This window comes from Balaenoptera acutorostrata, chromosome 6 (assembly GCF_949987535.1).
Source record: "Balaenoptera acutorostrata chromosome 6, mBalAcu1.1, whole genome shotgun sequence".
Lineage (NCBI taxonomy): Eukaryota > Metazoa > Chordata > Mammalia > Artiodactyla > Balaenopteridae > Balaenoptera > Balaenoptera acutorostrata.
Window position 1 is genome coordinate 119,074,180 of NC_080069.1, and position 13,079 is coordinate 119,087,258.

At 57.6% G+C, this 13,079-nt stretch overlaps 1 protein-coding gene across 2 annotated transcripts; it reads right to left on the minus strand.

Moving 5' to 3' along the window:
* Positions 1 to 126: 126 nt before the first annotated feature.
* On the minus strand, positions 127 to 6,043 carry ASB6 (ankyrin repeat and SOCS box containing 6). 2 transcript variants are annotated; one of them, XM_007194515.3, is made up of 6 exons: positions 5,800 to 6,043; positions 4,563 to 4,744; positions 3,110 to 3,216; positions 2,901 to 3,009; positions 1,770 to 1,856; positions 127 to 1,667 (listed from the first exon to the last, which is right to left on the minus strand). In XM_007194515.3, the coding sequence occupies exons 1-6, from the start codon at positions 5,910 to 5,912 to the stop codon at positions 1,000 to 1,002; spliced, it is 1,266 nt and encodes a 421-aa protein (XP_007194577.1). In that variant the 5' UTR covers positions 5,913 to 6,043; the 3' UTR covers positions 127 to 999. The 2 variants fall into 2 exon arrangements, with proteins under 2 accessions (XP_007194577.1, XP_057404562.1); XM_057548579.1 differs by lacking the exons at positions 2,901 to 3,009; positions 3,110 to 3,216.
* Between the last annotated feature and the right edge of the window lie 7,036 nt (positions 6,044 to 13,079).

Genomic DNA, 13,079 nt, shown 5'->3' on the forward strand with positions numbered 1-13,079 from the left:
CTCTCCTAAGCTGGGCATCTCCTCGTGCCTGCCACCTCTTCCGGCTGCGTGGATCCTTTACCCTGAACTCGGGAAAGGGCAGGGGGTGGGGGGGCGGGGCCGAAATGTTATACAAGGACCTTTAAGGCCAAGGGAAATCAGTTTAATTTTATAATATATCATTTGGTTGTCTCAGCTCATCTCCCAGGCATTTACACAATTCACAGTGACCATCTTGTGACTTGCAGACAGCCTGGTGAGGGCTCAGCACAGGGTGGAGGTTGGCTTTCAGTCTCGGTGGCTTTCTCCATCACATGAACCCTCAGAAAGCGAGACATTTTGGAAAGACAGCCCCTGGTCATGCACGATTGCTTTTTAGAAGGCATGGTCCCCAAAACCCCAGGTTTGGCACAAACAGAGCTGCCACCAGAGCAGAGCCCTGCACCTTGGTGGGCGACCTGGGCCCAGAGCTGCGGAAGCCGCAGGCATCAGCGCAGCTTTCTCCCTGCCTGCCCAAAAGCACTTACTTTCTGACAGAATGGAGTGAAGAGGCGCGTGTAAAGGGTCTCGGCTGGACTGCACCCCACGGGCCCCTCCTGCCTGCTCCGGCCTCAGCCGCATCTCCACGCAGGACAGGCCGGCTTCCTGCAGCCCGCAGGAGGGCCCGGTCTCGGAGCTACCCTGCTTCTCTAAATGCCCGGCGCTTCCCTCAGATTAAGAGGATACAAACGTGTCCCCAATCTAAACCCTGTCCCTTGTTCCACTGTGGGGTGAGACTTGGGGGTGCTGCCAGAGGGAAGCGGGGCAGTCTCCCTGGAAGACAGAAGCCTTTCCCCGCTGGAGTGCCTGCAGCTGCCACCTTCCACCTGGCTTTCTCTGTCCTCAGCAAGGATCCAGTCTCACCTCCAACATGCACCTTCTGACAGACGGGACTGAAGGTTCTCCCCTAAGGCCGCCACAGGTACTTAAATCCACCAACAGGTTGAGCTGCCCAGACCCTGTTCCCTGCAGTCGGAGCTGTCAGATGTCGTCTTCGACGGTGCCACTGTGCTCACTGAGGAGGTACCACTTGAGCCTGTCGGGCAGAGGTAGGGCCTTGACCTTCGCATCCACAGGCCACGGCTGAAGGTAGAGCCGGATGTAAACGCGACACAGGTGCTTGAGGGGTGGGGGGTAGCTCTCCAGCTGCCTCAAGGAGAAGTGAAGGGCCTGGATCTTGTCTGCCAGGCTGCCCACGGGATGGATATCGAAGTTTTCAGGCAGCTGGAGTTTGTGGGAATTAGTCACCATGAGATCCAGGACGGTCTCAGCTTTGCGCAGCAGGTCCACGTGACTCTCGTCCTCCGCGCAGCCTGGGTGGGAGCAGAGCCTCTCGAAGATGATGTGGAAGCCGGACCAGCAGGACGCGCCGTGGAGGGAACAGTTATAGGCAGCCCCGGACTCCAGCAGGAAGCGCAGGAGAGGGAAGTGCAGCTTAAAGCTCTTGAGGCAGATGTGCGTGAGGGACTCGTGGGCCGGGCACTCGCTGGGGTCGGCGCCGTGAGCCAGCAGCAGCTGCGTTACTTGGAAACAGAAGCGGTTGATCAACTGGGCCTCCTCTTTGTCACCTCCCACCGTCTCGCCCAGCAGAAAGATGATGCAGGTGAACACGGTGTCCCCGTCTTTGGTGGTAGCCTTGACATCCGCCCCTAGAAGAACCAGGAGGGAGAAGAGAAGGTGGGAGGAGGCCTTAAACCCTGGCAAAGCAATGCTTCATGGTCCAGGGGGCAGCGTGGAAGGACAAGGCTCACCTCCTTCCAGCAAGAGCCGGATGTTCTCAGTGTTGTGGATCTGCACCCCGTCACTGCTGGCCAAAGCATGGAGCAGAGCAGTCTTTCCTGGGGAGGGAGAGTGAGTGAGGGGGAGTGGGAGGCTGGGAAGCCGAGGTCAGGCCAACCCCAGAGGTGGAAGGGAAATACAGACCCTCGGGATCAGAAAACGAACTTCAAAAATGACTGACCTCTCAGCTAGGGCTGAGAGTGACAGGTTTCTTTTTTTCGAATTTTATTTTATTTTATTTTATTTTTTATTATTTATTTATTTAACCATCCATTTATGGCTGTGTTGGGTCTTCGCTTCCGTGCAAGGGCCCTCTCTAGTTGTGGCAAGCGGGGGCCACTCATCGCGGTGCGCAGGCCTCTCACTATCGCGGCCTCTCTTGTTGCGGAGCACAGGCTCCAGACGCGCAGGCTCAGCAATTGTGGCTCACAGGCCCAGCCGCTCCGCGGCACGTGGGATCCTCCCAGACCAGGGCTCAAACCCGTGTCCCCGCATTGGCAGGCAGACTCTCAACCACTGCGCCACCAGGGAAGCCCTTATTTTTTATTTTTTGAATTTATTTATTTTTTATATGGCAGGTTCCCACTAGCTATCTGTTTTACACATGGTAGTGTATACATGTCAATCCCAATCTCCCAATTCATCCCACCACCAGCCCCCCTGCCACTTTCCCCCCTTGGTGTCCATACGTTCTCTACATCTGTGTCTCTATTTCTGCCCTGAGGATGACAGGTTTCTGGCCATTCTCTTTCCACTCACACAAAAATGGGAACAGAAGGGCCAGGGAAAGTAGGACTTTTCTAGACCCTGAGATGCTACCTGAGACCCAGGCTGGGTCTCTCCCGACAGGGAGCCCCGTGCCTCAGAAGCTGAGTGCACAGGTACCCCATTTCCTCCTACAGATACGCTCACGGGGCCGATGGTGCACTGCCTCTCAGGCTTCGGCGAGTCAGCAAAATGCACCAGCGTGCGCCCGGCTGTGCCGTGCCGTCAGACGGGCTGCCTCCAGCCTGCCCGCCAAGCCATCGCCCCAGGTTACCCTGGGTAACCTCACGAGGCAATTCGGCCCAGGCCAACCCTGCTTCTCTACAGGAGGCACCCACCATGCTTGTCGGCCGCGTTGACATCTGCTCCAAGGTCCAGGAGGCGCTGCAGGCAGGGCAGGCGCTCCGGCTCCTCGCTGGCCAGGTCCAAGGGGCTGCTCTCGTGGATCTGAGTCAAGAAAGCACAGCTGCGTTGGCCCGGGGGCCTGTGAGCTGCTCAGGGCCCCGACCACATCCCCCCTTCAGAGCAGGCCGGACCTGGCTCTTACCCGGTCCCTGCGGTTAATGTCGGCCCCGTGGCGCACCAGCAGCTCCACCATGTCAGGCTGGTTTCGCAGGACGGCGATGTGCAGCGCCGTGTAGTAGGTGACCGGGTCTGAGGGCACAGACACAGCTTACGTCAGTCCTGCCTGTCGGCACATTCTCGCAGGGTCCCAGGACCAGCCTGGCAGCCCAGCCCCAGTGCTCCGACCTAAGGGCTCCCAGCACCACGAGGGGTCAGGACACAGCTGTCTTTGTCGGACAGTGCATGGAGTCAGGCCTAGGTTTGGGTCCTGGGGGTGTTCTAATTAATGGACATGGTACTTAATCTGGGTTTTAGTTCCTTCTGTAAAATGGGACCTAAACAGGGCTGTTGGGAGGAACACCCAGAATGACAGCGCCTTAAGCCTTGCAATAAAAGCCAAATTCTCGGGCTTCCCTGGTGGCGCAGTGGTTGAGAATCTGCCTGCCGATGCAGGGGACACGGGTTTGAGCCCTGGTCTCGGAGGATCCCACATGCCGCAGAGCAACTAGGCCCGTGAGCCACAACTACTGAGCCTGCGCGTCTGGAGCCTGTGCTCCGCAACAAGAGAGGCCGCGATAGTGAGAGGCCCGCGCACCGCGATGAAGAGTGGCCCCCGCTTGCCGCAACTAGAGAAAAGCCTTCGCACAGAAACAAAGACCCAACACAGCCAAAAATAAATAAATAAATAATTAAAAAAAAAAAAAAAAGCCAAATTCTCAAAGCTGGGTCTCCCAGTGGCTGACTTCAGAATGCCTCCCCCACCTCTCTCAGCTCCTTGACCCTCCAGGAGCCCAGAAGCCTCTGAGCCTGTCCTCAAATGGGGAGGGGAGACACGCCTGGCCACATCCCGTGTCAGCACAAAACCCCCCAGTCGGCCACAAGTCAGCCCTGCATGTCTCCTGGCCGACTCTGCCTGCCCTCCCGGGGTGAAAGCGAAGGGGGAAGGAAAATGGCTCCATCCCCGTCCCCCAGCACACAAGCTAGAAGCCAACACCGTCCTGCTGTCATTTCTGCCCAGCGTGTCTTATCTGTTTTCCCCTCTCCCTGTGGCATGAACAAGAATGCAAGGTGGCTCAGAGTGAGCGGCAGAAAATTACATTCCCTGAGCTCTGGGCACAGCGCCAACAGCCACATTCTCACATTCATGGAAGCAGGGATTTAGCTGGGAGCTGGGGGAAAGTTTGCTAAAGCAATCACATGGCAGAAGCAGTGACAAACTCGCTCTTGATCAGAGGCGGTTTAGGGCCATTTGAAAGCCCGCAGGGGGATGGGAGGCCACCCAATGTGGGTTTCCTTAGTCATCACCCATGAAATAAATGAGGGAAGTATCTCCCAAGAGAACAGTGAAAGCAGAGCCTGAAGGCTTGGCCGCCCACCCAAAGCAGGGCCACGCTTAAGCCACCTACCCACCCCGGCCCCTCTGGGCTCCAGCTGACCTTCGAAGTTGAGGTTGGCCCCATTCCGCAGGAGAACGTCAGCTGCACGCGTCAGCCCCAGCTCGGCCATCTTCAGCAGGGCGTTGCTCACGCCTTCCTGGTAAAATGGAGAGTGGGCTTTTCTCTCCAGCAGCTCAGTGAGAACAAGGATCCGGCTCTCCTCGCTGGCGACATAACCGGGCCTGGGGCAGGAGAGAGGCAGACCAGTTGAGGGTGGGAACAGCAGTGGGACCAGCTGGCTGGGTACCCTGTGGGCGGGTGGCCTTTAGTCTCCTGCTGTCACACACAGGCAGGGCCCTGGCTCCGTGGGGCTGAAAGTCTCTTCAGAAAAGGTCGGTGGTAGACAGAGGGCCAAGCTGGATCTGCTCACCGGAGCAGACTTCTCGGGTTTGCTGAGAAAGGACTGGGGCTGTCTTCAGCCTCCCTCCAAGGAGCCCAGAGGATCTAGTCCCTGGCTTGGGTACAAAGCCTCATACACCTGGGCTGTTGGCACTGAAGGGAACTCTTGTGGCCAAGATCAAGAACCAGACACTGACACACCCCCACCGCAAACAGTGACTGTCCCTGAGCTGCAGACGATGCCAGACCAGCCCAGGCAACCCCACAGCCAGGGCAGTCAGCAGACCTCCTCCCTCGCTCACACCCAGAGACGTTTGGTGTTCCGAAGGCTGAGCGCACACAAAGTCCCAACCCACCTACCTCCCTCGCCAATTCCAGCTGATCCCCAAAACGCACACCTGATGCCCCTTTCATCTGCTCTTTTCTCCGTTCCACCTAATACACTATTTACTTAAGTTTACTTCGGACTGTCGGTCTCTCTCCTCTGGAGCACAAGCATCATGAAGGCTGGGGGTTTAGCTCACTGACGTATCCCTGAACGATGCACTTTCTAACACCGTTCCCACCGGTTCACGGATAGACCCGCGCCTGTCCATACCAAATGCAAATTCGGCCTTGGAAAGCGCATTTCGCACTGCTCGCAGATTCCACCCTGCTCCTCTGCAACTCCAGGTGGAGGGCACAGGACAGGCAGGGCGCAGGGTGGGGCCCCGAGGCGGAGGCCCTACCGACACCCCACCCTCCGGCCCTGCCCGCGCTAGCTGGGAGCCCTCACCACCGCCGTCTCAGTCTTATCTGTCAGGTGGGGACACCGCCCGCCCCGCCCCGCCCCGCCATGTTTGTAGTGACAATGAAAGGGATGCAGCTCCGGGTCGGAGGCGGGAAGGGAGCGAGTTACCCGTCCAGCGGCTCCTGCCGCTCGGGGTCCTGGATCCCCAAGGAGCCCAGAATCGCATCCACCAGCGGCTGGTACTCGAAGATAATCCTCCGGAAGCCGTGCAGGAACGGCATTGCGGCGGCCGCACCTTCCGCCGAGGCCGAGACGCCGACTGGGCACGTTCCGGGGGCCGCGGTCTCAGCCAGGCTTGGCCACTGCTGGTCCAGTCCCCTCGCCGGCCCGCTGCACCGCCCAAACAGCTGCTCCGCGCCGGAAGTAACTCTGGCACTTCCGGCCCGCTCCGGCCCGGGAAAGCGAGCGGGGGACGACAGCGCCCTCTGCGGGCTGGGAGGACCGCGGCGCGACTGGGCGCGCCAGCTGGGGGTGTCTGCGGGGCGGCCCTGGGGGACTGGAGGGCGCGGACCTGCAGCCCAGCCGGATCGCAGCCCTTGGAGGGCCCGTCCCTTGCCTGCCCGGCCCGGCTCCGCCCTGCGATCCCGCCCGCGGCCGCTGGGCGCCGTCCGAGCTCCGCCCATTGAGCGAGCACACCGGCCTGACCCCTGCCCAACTCCCTCCCGCGGTGGAGGTGACTCGAACCCCCGGCGCCCGCGAGCCGCCCTGGACTCGGGTCGGACCACGGCTGGGCCTGGCTCTCTCCTCGCCCCACGCTGACTGGACCACACCCAACCCGACGGGCGATGGGGATGATTCCTGAGTCTGTCCCCTGGAGCTCCTGGCCCCTCAGGCTGCCGGCTCCTTCCACTTTCTGCCTTGATGGACTCAACGAACTTTAATTTCTTCATCTGTATAATGGGGATAATCAAACGCACGCAAGAACCTGGATCAAGAGCTCTGGCACTGTCGGTGGACATGGAGTCTAGCAGGAAGGAGCCCAAGCCTGGGGCCACTTGTCTGGGGTGTGGGCATCCGGCCCTGGGCCTCGCATTTGAACCTCCACAACCTCGAGGCCCACAGTGGAGCCCTGATGTCTTCGTGATTCTGGAAAGTCCGTTTTGAAGAGGTGCGCCAGTCCCAGCCGTGCCCGTGGCAGCCTTGGTCTCCCATCTACCCCCACTTCCACCACATGGGCGTGGGAACTCTCCCGCCTGGCACCTGTCAGAGGCAAGCGTTGTTGAGCGGAGTAGAAAACGTTTAGAGAGGAATTTAAAGACAACCCCGTGTGTCTATGATTAAATGTAAAAAGATAGATAGAATAAGGCTCCCCTGCCAAGAGCAAAAACAGTCTTAGCAAGAAAACCCAGTCCAAGGTATTCCAGGTCCAGCTGTGGGTACCCAGCAGTGTGGAGTACACAGCAGGGGCTGGATAATTGCTCACTATTATTATTGTTCGGTTTACAAGGTTGTTGTGCATATCAAGTGATGAGCTATTAAAATCCCCATCAGGCCTCAGAAGGCCTCATTTTGCCTGCCCCTCCGTTGCCTAAAGGAGCAAGAAAGAGGGGTGGGGTTTAAGCCCTGTTAGGGCAGGCCAGCTTAGGGTTGCCAGAAGGGGCTCCAGACCATAGGGTCCCTGGTTCCCAGCACACATCTGCCTTGGTTCTCACTCCAGGAAGGAGTATCTTCTCCTTAAGTGAAATTGGGACATTTTTTTGCTCACACAGCAATGGAGATTTCCAGCTTGTCTGGTAAAATCAGAAGATCGGGAACCTGGGCCCAAATTCCTACCTGGCAACAAGGCGCATCTGGATGGGGGTTTGCTCTGAAGTGCCTCAGTCTCCCCAGGCGTTACCCTGGGGGTTTGGGAATGTCTGCCCCTGCCTGAAGGATCCACACCCCACCCCTCAATGGATCCCCAGGCCCTGAATGGTGCAGCAGCCCCCAGGGTTCACAGCCCCATTTGATCCCGGGTCACTTGCTCCATGGCGCAGGTGAGAGCCCTGAGGGACCTGGAGAAGGCTAGAGCACGTGGAGGTAACTGGAGGAGGCCCACCTAGAATGGGGTCCAGGGCAGAACTGGGAGTGGTGGGCACAGCCTGGTCTGAGGCCAGCTTCTGCCCTGGCTTCATAAGGCCGTGGTAACAAAGCACCACAAACTGGGTGGCTTCAAACAACAGAAATGTATTCTCTCCCAGTTCTGGGGGCCAGCAATCTGACGTGAAAGTGTAGGCAGGGCCATGCTCCCTCTGAAGACACTAGGGAAGGTTCTGGCAGCCCCGGGCATGGCTTGGCTTGTGGCAGCATCACCTGCCTTTGTCCTCACATGGCCTTCTTCCCGGTGTCCGTCTCTCCGGCGAAGTCTCCCTGTCCTTTCTTTTTATTTATTTATTTATTTATTTATTTATTTATTTATTTATTTAAACACTATTTTATTTATTTATGGCTGTGTTGGGTCTTCGTTTCTGTGCGAGGGCTTTCTCTAGTTGCGGCAAGCGGGGGCCACTCTTCATCGCGGTGCGCGGGCCTCTCACTATCGCGGCCTCTCTTGTTGCGGAGCACAGGCTCCAGACGCGCAGGCTCAGTAATTGTGGCTCACGGGCCCAGTTGCTCCGCGGCATGTGGGATCCTCCCAGACCAGGGCTCGAACCCGTGTCCCCTGCACCGGCAGGCAGACTCTCAACCACTGCGCCACCAGGGAAGCCCCTCCCTGTCCTTTCTAAATGGCACCAGTCCCTGGGTTTATGGCCCGCCCTAATCCAGTATGAATTCATTTAACTTGATTACCTTGGCAGAAACCTTATTTCCAAATGGGATCCCTGTCATAGTTTCCACAGGGTTAGGACTTGAAAATATCTCTTTGGAGGACACAATTCAAGCTGCTCCAATGGATGACCCCAGGCATGGCCCTTCTGGTCTCTGGGCCTCAGTTTCCCCACCTGTAACCTGAAGGCCCTTCAGCTCTGACAGTGTTGGAGCCAATGAAGAGGTCCTTGATGTCACCAATGGGCTCTACCACCAAGAAAACTATAATTGTCTTGTGATTAGGATAGTGACAATCATGAGTTAACTTTTTTTTTTTTTTTGGCTGCGTTGGGTCTTCGTTGCTGTGCGCGGGCTTTCTCTAGTTGCAGTGAGTGGGGTCTACTCTTCGTTGCAGTGCACGGGCTTCTCATTGCGGTGGCTTCTCTTGTTGCAGAGCATGGGCTATAGGCACGTGGGCTTCAGTAGTTGCAGCACATGGGCTCAGTAGTTGTGGCGCAGGGGCTCAGTTGCTCCGCGGCATGTGGGATCTTCCCAGACCAGGGATCAAACCTGTGTCCCCTGCATTGGCAGGCGGATTCTTAACCACTGCGCCACCAGGGAAGTCCCAGTCACGAGTTAACTTTTATTTACTGAGCCCTTTGGATGCGTCAGGCACTGTGCTAAACACTTGACATACTAATCTTAATACACGCACCCTAAGTAGGTGATGGTATTACACCCGTTTTCAACAAGGAAACTGAGGCTCAGAGAGATTTGGGTGCTTGCCCGATGTGGCACAGCTAGGTTGGGACTTTAACCCAAGTTTGGGGGGGGGCTCTTCCGTATACCTGGCCTCAGGTGCCCTGCAGTTCCTCTGGTTCTGGGCCTGAGAGGGTCTGGACATGCTGGAGGGAGGGACTGAGCCCTGCTCTGTCACAGTCCTTGGGCACCACACCATGGAGCAGGCCCTGTTGCCTGCCCATCTCCCAGGCTCCTATCTTTAGAAAGCTCCGTGACCCATGACCTCCTTCCTATCAGCAAGGGCAACCCGTTTCCTCCATCTGCCTCCTATTAAGGCTCTGTCGCTCAGAGCCTCTCATTTCAGCTCTGAACCTTCTCTTTTTTCCCTGCCACTTCCTCTCACTGCCCTGTCAGCCCAGCCACTTCCTGATGCCCAACTCCAGGGTTCTTAGCAGGCTGGGGGGCCTGGGGCCAAGCACCCAGTGCTCAGACCCTGGCAGCTTCTGTCCCTGCCTCCTTCTCCCGGGGAAGTTTGGGAGTCACTCTGACTACCCAATGCACAGAGGGGGATAACCTTCATATATAAAGAACTGTTAAAAATCAACAAGAAGAAGGCAAAAACACTAAGAGAAAAATGGGCAAAGGACATAGGCAAGTCAGAAAGGATGAAAAACTGCTGTCAACAAACATAAGGAGAGAAGTTTGGCCTCTCTAGCCCAACACCAACAGTGATAATAGCTGACATATAAGATTTATTATGTGCTTGACTCTGCCCTATAGCAGCTCAGCAAAGCAAGTTACAGAACAGTAGGTACTCTCTGATCCCATTTAGGAAAAAGTGGTGTGTGTGTATGTGTGTATGCATTTGCTCGTGGGCAGGAGTAATTCTTGATGACCCTGTGCTGAGATATGAGTGGTGGTTGTTTCTGGGTGCTGGGATCTGGAGAACTTTGATCTTCTTTGTGCTTCTGTGTTTCTTCTACCTTCTTACCAATGAATGTGCCTTATCTGAGACTAAATCAGCCAGAGGCAGGGGGCCAGGCCCTGCACAGTTTTACACCTGGGGTTGAAGGTAAGGCCATGAACACCAGGGCAAGGTCTGTCCACAAAACCTTTTCTCCTCCCAACTCCACCTAGTGACATCCTTCCCAGCACACAGGCCTTCCTGAATCCCCCGCCCCTGGGCACCCCCCCACTGCTCTCCCCAGTCCTTGGGTACCGCAGGGCCCAGCCTGATCGTATGAATGATACATTGATGACAGCAGCAGCCTTTGGTGGAGTGAGTCCTGTGCCTTGTGAATCAGATTAGAAGCTCAGCATGGATGTCTCATCAACTCTTCATAATGCTCCAGGAAGGAAGTGACAGCAGGATTCTCGTGTCATAGTCTGGGAGACCGAGGCTCAGAGAGAGAACTGACCAGCTCCAGGGCAGCTGGCTAGCGAGGAGCCTCCGGGACTCGATCCCGAGCCTAGCCCTTAACGGCTCCCTGGACCCCGGCTCAGGACACCTGCCCCCTGCCCAGCCACGGTCCCCTGCACTCTGTCCTACTCCCCTCCCTCACACACTCCTGCACACCGGTTCACACACTCACACAGATTCTCACACACAGGCGCCCTCACACACCCACATGTGCTTATGACAGCGCATTCACACTCACAAGACATTCTCACATGCAAACACTCACTTGCTCAGACACACAATCATGCACACTCATTCACACACACACACACACACACTCTCAGGGCAGGGGCTGCAGGAGGGGTGGTGTCACGGCCCCGGCCCAGCATCCCACCTTCCTGGTGCCCCCCGTCCAGGAGGGGCAGTCGGCAGCAAGGTCTGTCCCTTATAACACACTGGAGAGAGAAATTGGGTAAAAGGCCCCCCTTTTATTTCTCTCTCTTTCTTTTTGATTTGGCAGAGTTTCCATAAAGCGAGATATTTGGAAAACGCAGCAATCTGCCGCAAGGAATATGCTTCCCCCTCTCCTTGGTGGAGCCTCCAGCTTCAGGCCTGGCAGCAGGGAGCAGCCCGCGGGCTGGGCGGACTCCTCCAGTGCCGTCATGGGACCGCCGCCCTGGGCTTCCTTCTGCCTGCACCCCTCCTCCTCGGGCCCAGCTTCCCTCCCTCTCCTTTCCCCTCCCCCACACCTGACCCCGCCCTGACCCCTGACCCTCAAGACCCCAGGAGGCCTGGCCTGCTTGGCCCTGTTTGGCCACCGTCCCCATGCGGAAGGGCCTGGCCCTCTGTGGGCTCAGGGAGGAGCTGAGGGACCAGGGGATTGGGAGCCGGAGTGGGTGGTAGGGCCTCAGCTGGGCCAGGGAAAGACTTTTCTGTCCCCTCCCTCATTCCATTTGCTCTCCAGCACCCAGGAGCATTCTGGAGACCCCGACACCCAGGGACATCTCTGCTCCCAGTGGCCTGCCCTGCTCCTCCCCTGCCACCTGCGCCCTCCAGGAAATCCAGCCCTGCTGGCCAGAGTCCCCTGCTCCAAGGGCGGCCTCCTCCCTGACTTATCCCCCCACCCCATTCCACACCCAGACACTGCCAGGTGGTCCCGATGCTTGGCCAGGTGTGGGGCCTGTGAGAGCCAGTTATGGGCTGGGTCAGGCCCTGGTGAAGCCCCAGGTGGGCAGCCCAGAGCCTCAGAGGGGAAGATGAGGGATCCTCCCTTTCTCTGCCATCCTTGTGTGCGCACATCAGAGGCCCCACCTGACCCCCAGCCTCTTCCAGATGAGGTGGGTCCTTAGGGATTCACCCAGGAGAACAGGGTGAGAAGGTGCTTACAGCCTGTCTTAGTCAGCTCGGTCTGCCATACAAAGTACTGTAGGTTAGGTGGCTTCAACAACAGATATTTATTTCTCACAGTTCTGGAGGCTGGGAGATTCAAGATCAAGATGCCAGCAAGGTAGGTTTCGTTCCAAAACCTCTTCTCTGGGCTTGCAGGTGGCCACCATCTCCCCATGCACTCACATGACCACATCCTGGTCTTATAAGGGCACTAATCCCATCATGGGTGCTCCACCCTCATGACCTCATCTAACCTAACTCCTTCCAGTGGGCCTCCTAATACCATCACATTGGCGGTTAGGGCTTCGACATATGAATTTGCAGGTTGGGGAACGCAAACATTCAATTCAGAGGCCCTCAGGCCCCTCGCCTCAAGACAGGAGGGAGTCTGGGACTTGGGCTTTGGCCTGGCCCTCTCTCAGCCTCACTGCCTCACTGGCACAAGAAGATGGTGGTTGCAAGGCTCACCTAGATTCCTTCCCACTCCAGAAGTCAGGGAGGGGTCCTCCTGAGAGTGACCCTTAGCTTCACGTGGGGGAACCATCCCAGGTCTCTCCCTGGCACAGCCTCTCCACCTAAATGCTGATCAGCCTGCCTCTGCCTTTCCCGTCCCTGGCAAGCAGGTATGTGTGATCTTGGCCCCGGTCTTGCCCTCTCTGAGCTTTGGTCTATCTCACTGCCAGATGGGTTTGGAAGGGTGCCCAGGAGGTCCGAGCCTGCCCCATCTCTGGCTGGTCTGTGAGCCCAGAGTACTGATCCCAGACTCCCCATCTGACCCCTGCTGGCACCCACGTGGCATCAGTCCCCAGCAGGCTGGCCCAGAGGCAGAGCTCATGGGAGGGGACCACTGGGCCCCCTCCAGCCACTGCAGCTTGGCCCAGGCAGGCTCTGCCAAGGATAGGCTCGGTGGTTGGGGGGTGGGCAGGGCTCAGAGCCCTTGGGGATGGAGGGGGGCAGAGGTGGGCGCAGGACGGGTCCTTTGTGCTCCGGGGAAGCCCCCTATTCCACCCCCACTGGCCCTGCTTGGCAAAGCTGACGGCAGGAAGAATCCCGTCGGCCATCCGTCAGGGAGACAGAGTGGGCCCGTTCAAGGAGGGGAGCCGGGAAATTTGATCATTAAGAAACCCTCCTG

Excerpts from the sequence above, each read along its gene's own strand:
- ASB6 (XM_007194515.3), bottom strand. The coding sequence starts at position 5,912 with ATGCCGTTCCTGCACGGCTTCCGGAGGATTATCTTCGAGTACCAGCCG. Across the intron at positions 4,745-5,799 it reads CGGCAGGAGCCGCTGGACGG|GCCCGGTTATGTCGCCAGCG; the intron begins GTAACTCGCTCC and ends CTCCTGCCCCAG. Across the intron at positions 3,217-4,562 it reads GGCCAACCTCAACTTCGAAG|ACCCGGTCACCTACTACACG; the intron begins GTCAGCTGGAGC and ends CTGTGCCCTCAG.